The following is a 15,000-nucleotide window of genomic DNA, read 5'->3' as shown; positions in this document are numbered from 1 at the left end:
TATTAACCCTATCTTTGAGTTTTCGCGAGGGATGCGAGGTCTCATGCTGGATGGAGAGGAGTTCGCTCTGCTAATCGCTATCTCACTCTTCTCCGCGGACCGACCCAACGTCACCAACCCAGGGCTAGTGGAACAACTGCAGCTCCCCTACGTGGAGGCGCTGAGAGCTTACACACGAATCAAGAGACCGCAGGTACAGAGAGGGGAGAGGAGAGAGGGGGGAGAGAAGACAGGAGAGAGTAGATTACATTCTGTGTGCATTAGTTGGGTTTTCTTGCATTGTCTTCAGTAGCATTTCAGAATGATTTGCCCTTGTGTTTCTCTCGGCCCTCGTTCTTCTCTCCAGGATTGTTTGATGTTTCCTCGGATGCTGATGAAGCTGGTGAGTCTGCGGACCCTGTCCAGCGCACACTCAGAGCAAGTGTTCGCTCTCAGACTGCAGGACAAGAGATTACCACCCCTACTGTCAGAGATCTGGGACGTGCACGAGTGAGGGGGGAGAGAGAGGGAGAGGAGGAGGAGAGGAGAGGAGAGAGGAGAGGAGAGAGGAGAGAGCGAGGAGGAGAGAGAGAGGGGGGAGAGAGGAGGGAGAGAGAGCGAGGAGGAGGAGAGGAGGGAGAGAGGAGAGTGGAGAGAGCGAGGAGGAGAGAGAGAGGGGGGAGAGAGGAGGGAGAGAGAGAGGAGAGGAGAGAGAGGAGGGAGAGAGGAGAGTGGAGAGAGCGAGGAGGAGAGAGAGCGAGAGAGGAGAGTTTGAGAGATTTGCTAGTACGCCTCTCGCCCTCTGGTGGTCAGAGAGAGTTCTCACAGCTGTAGTTTGTTATGATTTGCACTGGAAAAAAACCCCTCTGTTCTTCGTCTCCCAGTTTTTTCTACTGAACGCATTCCTGAATCGAATTCAATTTGCAACGTGCGTTTCGTCAATTCTGCCTGTTATCTTTTCTCCTCGTTCTGAAATGTATTCAGTTTTGCTTTATTCTGTTTGTTGCAAATAATACAATTATTTTTAGAGATTTAAAATATATATATATCTTGTATTTATTAACGAACATGGGCAGCTGGCTAAAGCAACTTAGTTATATAATTATTATTATTATTATTATTAAAAATTTCCTGACAATGTCCTGTCACAAATTTAAGTTTTTTCTTTTTTTGTAAATTTTATTTTAAAAACATTTAAACAACTGAATAAAACACAAACATGTTACAATCTGACTGATGACTTTCTTCTTGTGTCTGTCTGTCTGCTGTATATTATAAAGACATTTCAGAGGGCTGGGTCTCATCAATATCAGGGTCTAGCGCTGTATATTATAAAGACATTTCAGAGGGCTGGATCTCATCAATATCAGGGTCTAGTGCTGTATATTATAAAGACATTTCAGAGGGCTGTGTCTCATCAATATCAGGGTCTAGCGCTGACATTTATATTCATAAATATCAGGGTCTAGCGCTGTATATTATAAAGACATTTCAGAGGGCTGGATCTCATCAATATCAGGGTCTAGTGCTGTATATTATAAAGACATTTCAGAGGGCTGGATCTCATCAATATCAGGGTCTAGTGCTGTATATTATAAAGACATTTCAGAGGGCTGGATCTCATCAATATCAGGGTCTAGCGCTGTATATTATAAAGACATTTCAGAGGGCTGGATCTCATCAATATCAGGGTCTAGCGCTGTATGTTATAAAGACATTTCAGAGGGCTGGATCTCATCAATATCAGGGTCTAGTGCTGTATATTATAAAGACATTTCAGAGGGCTGTGTCTCATCAATATCAGGGTCTAGTGCTGTGTATTATAAAGACATTTCAGAGGGCTGTGTCTCATCAATATCAGGGTCTAGTGCTGTATATTATAAAGACATTTCAGAGGGCTGGATCTCATCAATATCAGGGTCTAGCGCTGTATATTATAAAGACATTTCAGAGGGCTGGATCTCATCAATATCAGGGTCTAGCGCTGTATATTATAAAGACATTTCAGAGGGCTGGATCTCATCAATATCAGGGTCTAGTGCTGTATATTATAAAGACATTTCAGAGGGCTGGATCTCATCAATATCAGGGTCTAGTGCTGTATATTATAAAGACATTTCAGAGGGCTGGATCTCATCAATATCAGGGTCTAGCGCTGTATATTATAAAGACATTTCAGAGGGCTGGATCTCATCAATATCAGGGTCTAGTGCTGTATATTATAAAGACATTTCAGAGGGCTGGATCTCATCAATATCAGGGTCTAGTGCTGTATATTATAAAGACATTTCAGAGGGCTGGATCTCATCAATATCAGGGTCTAGTGCTGTATATTATAAAGACATTTCAGAGGGCTGGATCTCATCAATATCAGGGTCTAGTGCTGTATATTATAAAGACATTTCAGAGGGCTGGATCTCATCAATATCAGGGTCTAGTGCTGTATATTATAAAGACATTTCAGAGGGCTGGATCTCATCAATATCAGGGTCTAGCGCTGTATATTATAAAGACATTTCAGAGGGCTGGATCTCATCAATATCAGGGTCTAGTGCTGTATATTATAAAGACATTTCAGAGGGCTGGATCTCATCAATATCAGGGTCTAGTGCTGTATATTATAAAGACATTTCAGAGGGCTGTGTCTCATCAATATAATATTAAGCGGGCTAGTATAATAAGTATTTTCTAGTGCTGTGTATTATAAAGACATTTCAGAGGGCTGTGTCTCATCAATATCAGGGTCTAGTGCTGTATATTATAAAGACATTTCAGAGGGCTGTGTCTCATCAATATCAGGGTCTAGCGCTGTATATTATAAAGACATTTCAGAGGGCTGGATCTCATCAATATCAGGGTCTAGTGCTGTATATTATAAAGACATTTCAGAGGGCTGGATCTCATCAATATCAGGGTCTAGTGCTGTATATTATAAAGACATTTCAGAGGGCTGGATCTCATCAATATCAGGGTCTAGCGCTGTATATTATAAAGACATTTCAGAGGGCTGGATCTCATCAATATCAGGGTCTAGTGCTGTATATTATAAAGACATTTCAGAGGGCTGGATCTCATCAATATCAGGGTCTAGTGCTGTATATTATAAAGACATTTCAGAGGGCTGGATCTCATCAATATCAGGGTCTAGCGCTGTATATTATAAAGACATTTCAGAGGGCTGGATCTCATCAATATCAGGGTCTAGTGCTGTATATTATAAAGACATTTCAGAGGGCTGGTCTCATCAATATCAGGGTCTAGTGCTGTATATTATAAAGACATTTCAGAGGGCTGGTCTCATCAATATCAGGGTCTAGTGCTGTATATTATAAAGACATTTCAGAGGGCTGGTCTCATCAATATCAGGGTCTAGTGCTGTGTATTATAAAGACATTTCAGAGGGCTGTGTCTCATCAATATCAGGGTCTAGCGCTGTATATTATAAAGACATTTCAGAGGGCTGGATCTCATCAATATCAGGGTCTAGTGCTGTATATTATAAAGACATTTCAGAGGGCTGGATCTCATCAATATCAGGGTCTAGTGCTGTATATTATAAAGACATTTCAGAGGGCTGGATCTCATCAATATCAGGGTCTAGTGCTGTATATTATAAAGACATTTCAGAGGGCTGGATCTCATCAATATCAGGGTCTAGCGCTGTATATTATAAAGACATTTCAGAGGGCTGGATCTCATCAATATCAGGGTCTAGCGCTGTATATTATAAAGACATTTCAGAGGGCTGTGTCTCATCAATATCAGGGTCTAGTGCTGTATATTATAAAGACATTTCAGAGGGCTGGATCTCATCAATATCAGGGTCTAGTGCTGTATATTATAAAGACATTTCAGAGGGCTGGATCTCATCAATATCAGGGTCTAGTGCTGTATATTATAAAGACATTTCAGAGGGCTGTGTCTCATCAATATCAGGGTCTAGTGCTGTATATTATAAAGACATTTCAGAGGGCTGGATCTCATCAATATCAGGGTCTAGCGCTGTATATTATAAAGACATTTCAGAGGGCTGGATCTCATCAATATCAGGGTCTAGTGCTGTATATTATAAAGACATTTCAGAGGGCTGGATCTCATCAATATCAGGGTCTAGTGCTGTATATTATAAAGACATTTCAGAGGGCTGTGTCTCATCAATATCAGGGTCTAGCGCTGTATATTATAAAGACATTTCAGAGGGCTGGATCTCATCAATATCAGGGTCTAGTGCTGTATATTATAAAGACATTTCAGAGGGCTGGATCTCATCAATATCAGGGTCTAGTGCTGTATATTATAAAGACATTTCAGAGGGCTGGATCTCATCAATATCAGGGTCTAGTGCTGTATATTATAAAGACATTTCAGAGGGCTGGATCTCATCAATATCAGGGTCTAGTGCTGTATATTATAAAGACATTTCAGAGGGCTGTGTCTCATCAATATCAGGGTCTAGTGCTGTATATTATAAAGACATTTCAGAGGGCTGGATCTCATCAATATCAGGGTCTAGTGCTGTATATTATAAAGACATTTCAGAGGGCTGGATCTCATCAATATCAGGGTCTAGTGCTGTATATTATAAAGACATTTCAGAGGGCTGGATCTCATCAATATCAGGGTCTAGTGCTGTATTTATTATAAAGACATTTCAGAGGGCTGGAATCTCATCAATATCAGGTCTGTCAGCTCTTGGAAAATGTAGCCTGCAGTTGGCCGGTGGAAAATTCCCTGCCGTTTTTTTCCCATTTACCGAAACTCGGGAATTTCCCACAGTATAAACAGCTGTCTCTTGGAGCCAAAATAGGAATCCCACGCATGCAGTACCGGCATCTCGCCACTAGAGAGCGCGATTAGACGGATTTGTTACTGCAGCTTCCCCCGTTGAATTAACATATCTGCAGTACCGAGTTTCCCTTTAGAAGGAGCATTGCAACCATTCTTTAAAATCCATTCTCTCACCTCTTATTAGCTTTATTAACAGGATCACTGGCCCCTCCCTTTAAAGGAGCGCTGACCATCTTTAAAATCCATTCTCTCACCTCTTATTAGCTTTATTAACATGATCACTGGCCCCTCCCTTTAAAGGAGCGCTGACCATCTTTAAAATCCATTCTCTCACCTCTTATTAGCTTTATTAACATGATCACTGGCCCCTCCCTTTACAGGAGCGCTGACCATCTTTAAAATCCATTCTCTCACCTCTTATTAGCTTTATTAACAGGATCACTGACCCCTCCCTTTAAAGGAGCGCTGACCATCTTTAAAATCCATTCTCTCACCTCTTATTAGCTTTATTAACAGGATCACTGGCCCCTCCCTTTAAAGGAGCGCTGACCATCTTTAAAATCCATTCTCTCACCTCTTATTAGCTTTATTAACAGGATCACTGACCCCTCCCTTTAAAGGAGCGCTGCCCATCTTTAAAATCCATTCTCTCACCTCTTATTAGCTTTATTAACATGATCACTGGCCCCTCCCTTTAAAGGAGCGCTGACCATCTTTAAAATCCATTCTCTCACCTCTTATTAGCTTTATTAACAGGATCACTGGCCCCTCCCTTTAAAGGAGCGCTGACCATCTTTAAAATCCATTCTCTCACCTCTTATTAGCTTTATTAACAGGATCACTGACCCCTCCCTTTAAAGGAGCGCTGACCATCTTTAAAATCCATTCTCTCACCTCTTATTAGCTTTATTAACAGGATCACTGACCCCTCCCTTTAAAGGAGCGCTGCCCATCTTTAAAATCCATTCTCTCACCTCTTATTAGCTTTATTAACAGGATCACTGACCCCTCCCTTTAAAGGAGCGCTGACCATCTTTAAAATCCATTCTCTCACCTCTTATTAGCTTTATTAACAGGATCATTAGTCCATAGACCCTCAGAAAATCTGAAAAAAAAACCATATCTAGTTCAAGTAACATTAGTATAAAACATTTATTTAAAAATATCTACAATTATTTGTACAGGGAATTAGAAAGAAAGATTTTAAAAAAAAAGATAATTACAAAATTATAAATTATACATTTCTTTTAAAATGAATATCAGAAACAGTCAAAATGCATTTTAAAAAGGCTCCTGTCGTATTATTAATGAAAAAAAAAAACACAAACATTATTTCCTTTCCAGTTATAATAAACAGATTTGCAATATTTTTTTTTTTTCTTGGTAGAATTTTCATTTTTTTAAATAATTAAAAAATATATATTTTTTTTAACTTGAAAATATATCACAGCATCACCACTAATGAGAGGCACAGAGACACACACAGCGTCACCGCTAATGAGAGAGAGAGAGACACACACAGCGTCACTGCTAATGAGAGAGAGAGAGACACACACAGCACACACAGCGTCACTGCTAATGAGAGAGAGCACAGAGACACACACAGCGTCACCGCTAATGAGAGAGAGAGAGAGACACACACAGCGTCACTGCTAATGAGAGAGAGAGAGAGACACACACAGCGTCACTGCTAATGAGAGAGAGGCACAGAGACACACACAGCGTCACTGCTAATGAGAGAGAGAGAGAGACACACACAGCGTCACCGCTAATGAGAGAGAGGCACAGAGACACACACAGCGTCACCGCTAATGAGAGAGAGAGAGACACACACAGCGTCACTGCTAATGAGAGAGAGAGAGAGACACACACAGCGTCAGCTAATGAGAGAGAGAGAGACACACACAGCGTCACCGCTAATGAGAGAGAGAGAGACACACACAGCGTCACCGCTAATGAGAGAGAGAGAGACACACACAGCGTCACTGCTAATGAGAGAGAGAGAGACACACACAGCGTCACTGCTAATGAGAGAGAGAGAGACACACACAGCGTCACTGCTAATGAGAGAGAGGCACAGAGACACACACAGCGTCACTGCTAATGAGAGAGAGAGACACACACAGCGTCACTGCTAATGAGAGAGAGCACAGAGACACACACAGCGTCACCGCTAATGAGAGAGAGAGAGAGACACACACAGCGTCACCGCTAATGAGAGAGAGAGAGAGACACACACAGCGTCACCGCTAATGAGAGAGAGGCACAGAGACACACACAGCGTCACTGCTAATGAGAGAGAGGCACAGAGACACACACAGCGTCACTGCTAATGAGAGAGAGGCAGAGAGACACACACAGCGTCACTGCTAATGAGAGAGAGAGAGACACACACAGCGCGCTAATCAGCGTCACTGCTAATGAGAGAGAGAGAGACACACACAGCGTCACTGCTAATGAGAGAGAGAGAGACACACACAGCGTCACCGCTAATGAGAGAGAGGCACAGAGACACACACAGCGTCACTGCTAATGAGAGAGAGAGAGACACACACAGCGTCACCGCTAATGAGAGAGAGAGAGACACACACAGCGTCACCGCTAATGAGAGAGAGAGAGACACACACAGCGTCACTGCTAATGAGAGAGAGAGAGAGACACACACAGCGTCACTGCTAATGAGAGAGAGAGAGAGACACACACAGCGTCACCGCTAATGAGAGAGAGAGAGACACACACAGCGTCACTGCTAATGAGAGAGAGGCACAGAGACACACACAGCGTCACCGCTAATGAGAGAGAGGCACAGAGACACACACAGCGTCACCGCTAATGAGAGAGAGGCAGAGAGACACACACAGCGTCACCGCTAATGAGAGAGAGAGAGACACACACAGCGTCACTGCTAATGAGAGAGAGGCACAGAGACACACACAGCGTCACCGCTAATGAGAGAGAGGCACAGAGACACACACAGCGTCACTGCTAATGAGAGAGAGAGAGACACACACAGCGTCACCGCTAATGAGAGAGAGAGAGAGACACACACAGCGTCACTGCTAATGAGAGAGAGGCACAGAGACACACACAGCGTCACCGCTAATGAGAGAGAGAGAGAGACACACACAGCGTCACTGCTAATGAGAGAGAGAGAGACACACACAGCATCACCGCTAATGAGAGAGAGAGAGAGACACACACGCGCACACACACAGTCCGATTCACTTGCGCACGCTCCTCTCCAGCAGTGACGTATCAAACTGGTAGGTGAGTTTCTTTTTCACTTTCCGGATCTCTCCAGTTTTCCCATAATTCCTCAGGGCTCGCGCCATCTTCTGGTAGGTCATGGCCTTGCGGTTGCCCTTTTGCGCCCCCCAGAGGTGAGCGAGAGATTCCTTGTGCTTGGAGGAGAACTGAAATATCCCAAGCTCTCGATCCAGCCACCAGACACACTCTCTCATCTCTCCTCTGTGGAGGAGGGACAGGAGGAACTGGTAGAGACGCTGCTTCCTCTTACTGGGGAGACTGGTGTGGGGGACTGGGAGAGAGAGAGGAGACTTATTGCCTGTAGTAATAAATAATAATAATAATAATAATAATAATAATTATAATAATAACCCCCTCTAATGACACACACACCTCCATAGTAAGTGGGCGAGTCCCGGGGGGGTATCGTGTCATCTGATTCGCTGTCTGACACCTCGAGGGCGGGGCTATCCAGGTTTCGGAACTCATCGTCCTCTGAGGGGGCGGAGCTTAGGTGGTCGCTTAGCGATGCAGGAAACGAAGTGTATGATTGGTAGACCTAAAGAAAAAAATTAAAATTAAAAAGGAAGGGGCTGGCGATCCTGTTAATAAAGCTAATAAGAGGTGAGAGAATGGATTTTAAAGATGGTCAGCGCTCCTTTAAAGGGAGGGGCCAGTGATCCTGTTAATAAAGCTAATGAAGAGGTGAGAGAATGGATTTTGGTCAGTGATCCTGTTAATAAAGCTAATAAGAGGTGAGAGAATGGATTTTAAAGATGGTCAGCGCTCCTTTAAAGGGAGGGGTCAGTGATCCTGTTAATAAAGCTAATAAGAGGTGAGAGAATGGATTTTAAAGATGGTCAGCGCTCCTTTAAAGGGAGGGGCCAGTGATCCTGTTAATAAAGCTAATAAGAGGTGAGAGAATGGATTTTAAAGATGGTCAGCGCTCCTTTAAAGGGAGGGGCCAGTGATCCTGTTAATAAAGCTAATAAGAGGTGAGAGAATGGATTTTAAAGATGGTCAGCGCTCCTTTAAAGGGAGGGGCCAGTGATCCTGTTAATAAAGCTAATAAGAGGTGAGAGAATGGATTTTAAAGATGGTCAGCGCTCCTTTAAAGGGAGGGGCCAGTGATCCTGTTAATAAAGCTAATAAGAGGTGAGAGAATGGATTTTAAAGATGGTCAGCGCTCCTTTAAAGGGAGGGGTCAGTGATCCTGTTAATAAAGCTAATAAGAGGTGAGAGAATGGATTTTAAAGATGGTCCTTTAAAGGGAGCAGTGATCCTAAAGCTTAAAGAATGGGATGGTCAGGCTCCTTTAAAGGGAGGGGAGCGATCCTGTTAATAAAGCTAATAAGAGGTGAGAGAATGGATTTTAAAGATGGTCAGCGCTCCTTTAAAGGGAGGGGTCAGTGATCCTGTTAATAAAGCTAATAAGAGGTGAGAGAATGGATTTTAAAGATGGTCAGCGCTCCTTTAAAGGGAGGGGTCAGTGATCCTGTTAATAAAGCTAATAAGAGGTGAGAGAATGGATTTTAAAGATGGTCAGCGCTCCTTTAAAGGGAGGGGCCAGTGATCCTGTTAATAAAGCTAATAAGAGGGGAGAGAATGGATTTCTTTACCTGCTGGCTGTTGGTCCAGTGCAGAGTCTTCTCTGTATTTCTCTCTGTGTCGCTGCTCAAAGGCTGATAAGGAAGGTGCTGGGATGTGATCTGAACGTTCTGCAGTGGGGTGAGGAGGCTAGGAGGGAACCCCTCTAAATTATTGGGGTCCTGGCTGTCTTCCCATCCCCAAACTGTGTCTATACAAAACAGAAATTAACACAGACTTAGTATAGAAGAACCTTCACTAACACAGCACAGTGTGTGTGCATGTGTCTCAGTGTGTGTGTGCATGCGTGCGTGCGTGCGTGCCAGTGTGTGTCTGTGTGTGTGCGTGCGTGCCAGTGTGTGCCAGTGTGTGTGTGTGTGTGTGTGTGTGTGTGTGTGTGTGTGTGTGTGTGTGTGTGTGTGTGTGTGCGTGCGTGCGTGCCAGTGTGTGTGTTTTTTGTTTCTTTCCCCTCTTGTAAAAGCTTCTCTTTGTTTGCAGTTTGCTCTTTTCAAGGTAACCGGCTCTCAGAACGACACCAACTGAAGCCGCAAGATGCAAATAAGAGGGTGAATTTGCATAGGAAAAGCAGGAAGGAGGATTTCTCTCCTCCTCCAGGACAGGATAGACAGCTCACTGCTGTACTTCTGTCCTCCACCGGGGGGCAGCAGTGTCGCAGGTTAACAATATCCACTCTGTCTATATATATATTCCTCACTCCTGTATTCAGGCTAATGTATTTCACACTGCTCTCTCTCCTCTCCTCTCCTCTCGTTTTACTTACTGGTGTTTGACTCGTCTCCGTTCAAGAAGGACGAAAACAGACCTTCCAGTTTCGAGTAGGGATCAGTTTCATCCGAGACCCCGTCAGTGATCTGAGAATCAGGAGAGAGTTTTCAATGAAGGGGCGCGAGAGAGAGAGGGACAGTGGGAGCAGGGGGCTGGACCCTGCTGTTGGTTTAGGGAGGAGAGAGACAGAGAGGAGTCTGTTACAGACGGCTCTGTGTGTGGTTTTTGGTTTTCAGGTGTGTTTGCAGAGCGTCGTCATGGAGCCGCCCCGCATGCAAAGCGAAGTGCTCCGATATGCAAAATCTCCACGCAAGAGTGCAAGACAGAGTCACAATACTGCCACTGTACCTCCCTCCCTCTCTCTCTCTCTCTCCCCTCTCTCTCTCCATCCATCTCTCTCCCTCTCTCCATCTTTGAATCTCCCTCTTCCTCTCCATCTCTGTCTCTCTCTCCCTCCCCCTCCATCTCTCTCCCTCTCCATCTCTCTCCCTCTTTGAATCTCCCTCTTCCTCTCTCTTCATCTGTCTCACTCTCCCTCTCTCTGAATCTCTCCCTCCATCTCTCTCCCTCTCTGAATCTCTCCCTCCATCTCTCTCCTTTCCCTCCCTTTCCATCTCTCTCTCCCTCCCTCCATCTCTCTACATCCCTCCATCTCCTCTCCCCTTCTCTCCCTCCATCCCCCCTCTCTGTCTCTGCCTCTCCATCTCTCGCTCTCTCCCACTAAATCAATAGTAGCATCTAATCCACATGTTAATAATAATAATAATAATAATAATAATAATAATAATAATCTGTATTAAACTCACCATTTGTGAAACTGGCTGATTTTCAGGCCTGAAAATATAAGAAAATAAAACATAAGAGATTTATCTTTAAATAATTACAGATAGAGAGATAGATATATATTTTTAATTTCTTTTTTAAATATCCTTTATTTCTATCTATCAATATTAACAGCACACAATAAACAAACAGCACAGACGTCCACAGAAAACTCTCTTACAATAATTACACTGTGTAACACAGTTTTTGTTCCTGGGTATTAAGGGTTATTTCCTAATTGCTTATGCCTCAAAAGTATAGAAAATGGCTATTATTCCCCCACAAACTTTGCTTTTGTGACCAGGACAGTGATATTTCAAAATATCACTATTTCCAATGGGAAAACGGGCAAGTGTGTGTCTCTTCGTTCACATAAAGTCAGAAAAAAACATATGAACCCAAATGAACATGCATTTATACCAAAGTAATACAAAAACGACTACAACGTTTTTGAGATTTACGATTATACTGTAAATTTACATACATTAATAACCCTTACTACCCAGGAACAAAAACTGTGTTACGAAGCGTTCCAAAGCCATTGTGAATCGATTCTCTTCCAATCACACCTCCTCCCACACTGCTCTCGTCCTCCGAATCATTTCCAGCTGCTGAGCCAACTTATAAAAAGTAAAAGCAGCTTCAGTCCTTTTGGTCACCCTCACTATAGAAACAGGAACAAGCACCTCAATCAAAACGCCTTCCATTCTGCCTCTCCTGCTTCTCAGAGTTGCCGGTAGAAAATTTGCCAATTGACAACATCCTTTAGTGTTCTTCACCACCAAAATAAAAGTATTTCGAGTAAAACTCAGACCCAGTTCACTAAATAAATCAGAGAAAGACCTGAACTGACGACGAGAGACACAGACAGACAGCTAGACAGACAGCTAGACAGACAGAGATAGATAGACAGACACAGATAGATAAATAGATAGATAGACAGATAGATAAAGATCAATAGATAGATACAAAGAAATAGATAGACAGACAGACAGAGATGTAGCTGGCCACTAGGTGTCGCTATTACCCCACAGTATACACGCTGAGACACACACACTGAGACACACACACTGAGACACACACACTATACATACACACACACACTACACACACACACTGAGACACACACACTGAGACACAGACACTATACACACACTACACACTGAGACACACACACTATACACACACACACACACACACTGAGACACACACACATATACACACACACACACACACACACACATCACTATACACACATGTGCCACTATACACACTGATACACACACACATGCGAGCACAACACACATATACATTTGTGCACTATGTGTGTGACTCCACTTGAGTGTATATGTGACATGTGTACTGTACTGTGTGGTGTGTGTGATGTGGTGTTGAGATGTGTGTAGACTGTGTACACACTATACACACACACCTGACAGTGCACTACACACTGAACACACTGAGACATACACACACTGATATGACAGACAGTGTGTATGTGTGTACACCACACTATGTGTGTGTGACTGTGTTGTGACGTGATATGTGTGTAGATGTTATGTGTATGTTTGTACACACACTCTGTGCACATACACTATGTGTGTGACCATGTGATAGGTGTGACACCTATATGACACTATACACACACCTCTGTGTCCACACTATACTGAGACACACACACTACACTGGACACAGGCACTACACATACACACACACACACTGAGACACACACACTATACACACACACTGAGACACACACACTATACACACACACTATACAAACACTGTACACTGAGACACACACACACACTGATACACACACTATACACTGAGACACACACATACTGAGACACACACTATACACACACACTGAGACACAGGCACTATACACACACACTGATACACACACACTATACACACACACTACACACACTACACACTGAGACACACACACTGAGACACACACACACTATACACACACACTGATACTGCTGTGGTCCGTATAGTGTGTGTGTGTGATATGTGTGACGCCTACACCGTCCGTATGTTGTGTGCCATGTACTCTGTGTGTACACTAGATACTCTGTGTGTATGTGAGACTCTGTGTGTGATATGTGGTATGTGTTGACTCTGTGTACTCTGTGTAATGTGAGATGTGACGCTAATGTGGGTGTGTGTACTGATGTGTGGTGACACACCACGTGATGACACCTGTGACATACACAAACTCTGTGTGTGATGATGTGTGTGTGACACACATGTGTGTGTGATACACACACACTGACACTGGTGTGTGTGATACACACTGTGTGTACATGACACTGTGTGTGACATACGAGTGTGTGTGTGACACTGTGTACAGAACACTGTTGTATGTGTGTGTGATATATACACACAACTTGTGCTGTACACTGTTGACACACATACATCTGTGACACACACATATGTGTGTGGTGACATGTGTGTGTTGACATACTGACTACACACACACACACTATACACACACACACTACACACACACTACACAAACACTGTACACACACACACACATACACACTGAGACATACACACTTGTAACATGTGACTCTCGTGTGGTATGTGGGACTCTGTGTGTGTATACTCTATGTGTGACCGTATATGGTGTGTGTATGACTGTGTGTACATGTTATGTGTGTGACACTGTTTGGTGACACACACTAATACACACACTGTGACCTCACTGAGACATGCTAATGAATATGCACACACACACACACATTGTGTGATACACACACACTCTGTACAAACACTGTACACTGAGACACACATACATACTCTGTGTAGAACCATGACTATATGTAAACACTGTGTGATATGTTTGTGATACACAGGGTGTGTTTTGTACACACACACACACACTGATACACACACACACTGAGACACACATACACACTGAGACACACACACACACACACACACACACTGAGACTATACACACATGAGACACAGGCACTATACACACACACTATACAAACACACACACTGAGACACACACACATACACACACACACACTACTATACAACACACACACACTACACACACACACTATACAAACACACACACTGACACACATACTGTGTGCGACATAGTACTTGTGATATGTGTGTGTCTGATTGTTGTAGTGTATGACTCTTGTGTGTTATCAATATGTGTATGACTCACTGTGTGTGATATGTGTGGTGTGATATGTTTGTGAATGGACACTGTGTGTGTGTGATCTGTGTGTGATATGTGGTGTCCTGTGTGACTCTGTGAGACTGATATGTGTGTGTGATAGGTGCTATACACATGGTGTGTGTGACTATGTGTGTGTGATGGTGACTCTGTGTACACTGAGACTCATACCACACACTGAGACACACACTGAACACTACACAAACACTCTACACAAACACACACACACACTGAGACACACACACACTACACACACACACACACACATACACACACAACTACACACACATTGAAACTGAGGGGGGTGTCTGATTTCGTGGTGAGCACGTTTCACACACACTGTATAATATATTAAACTAAGGCTAACAGAAACTCAGGGGGGTGTCTAAATCTTACTGGTGTTGCTGTATAATATATTAAACTATGGCTATTGAAACTCAATAATGTCTGAATCGTGGTTGGTGTTGCTGTATAATATATTAAACTATGGCTATTGAAACTCAGGGGGGTGTCTGAATCGTGTTTGGTGTTTCTGTATAATATATAAAACTATGGCTATTGAAACTCAGGGGGGTGTC

General features: G+C 43.2%; 2 protein-coding genes and 1 non-coding gene across 3 annotated transcripts in view; 1 reads left to right on the top strand and 2 right to left on the bottom strand.

The window, feature by feature from the left end:
• Positions 1 to 567, top strand: part of LOC121305895 (oxysterols receptor LXR-beta-like) — a 6,024-nt gene extending 5,457 nt beyond the window's left edge. Inside the window, exons 5-6 of the mRNA XM_041237547.1 lie at positions 1 to 193; positions 347 to 567. The exon at positions 1 to 193 is cut by the window's left edge and continues 16 nt beyond it. Of these exons, the coding sequence (XP_041093481.1) occupies positions 1 to 193; positions 347 to 493 (340 nt within the window). The 3' untranslated portion in view covers positions 494 to 567. The remainder of the gene's footprint in view (positions 194 to 346) is intronic.
• Positions 568 to 7,915: 7,348 nt separating this feature from the next.
• Positions 7,916 to 11,232, bottom strand: LOC121305975 (transcription factor Spi-B-like). Its single transcript, XM_041237701.1, has 5 exons — positions 11,193 to 11,232; positions 10,382 to 10,472; positions 9,633 to 9,811; positions 8,407 to 8,572; positions 7,916 to 8,305 (listed from the first exon to the last, which is right to left on the bottom strand). Exons 1-5 carry the CDS (start codon positions 11,193 to 11,195, stop codon positions 7,989 to 7,991), a joined length of 756 nt encoding a protein of 251 aa, XP_041093635.1. The 5' UTR covers positions 11,196 to 11,232; the 3' UTR covers positions 7,916 to 7,988.
• Positions 11,233 to 13,546: 2,314 nt separating this feature from the next.
• LOC121306037 lies at positions 13,547 to 13,735 on the bottom strand. Its single transcript, XR_005948154.1, has one exon. It is a non-coding gene; the product is annotated as a small nucleolar RNA SNORA23 (small nucleolar RNA).
• Positions 13,736 to 15,000: the final 1,265 nt, after the last annotated feature.

This window comes from Polyodon spathula, chromosome 45 (genome assembly GCF_017654505.1).
Source record: "Polyodon spathula isolate WHYD16114869_AA chromosome 45, ASM1765450v1, whole genome shotgun sequence".
NCBI lineage: Eukaryota > Metazoa > Chordata > Actinopteri > Acipenseriformes > Polyodontidae > Polyodon > Polyodon spathula.
The sequence above is the reverse complement of the archived record's forward strand: the minus strand, read 5'-3'. Positions and strand labels throughout refer to the sequence as shown.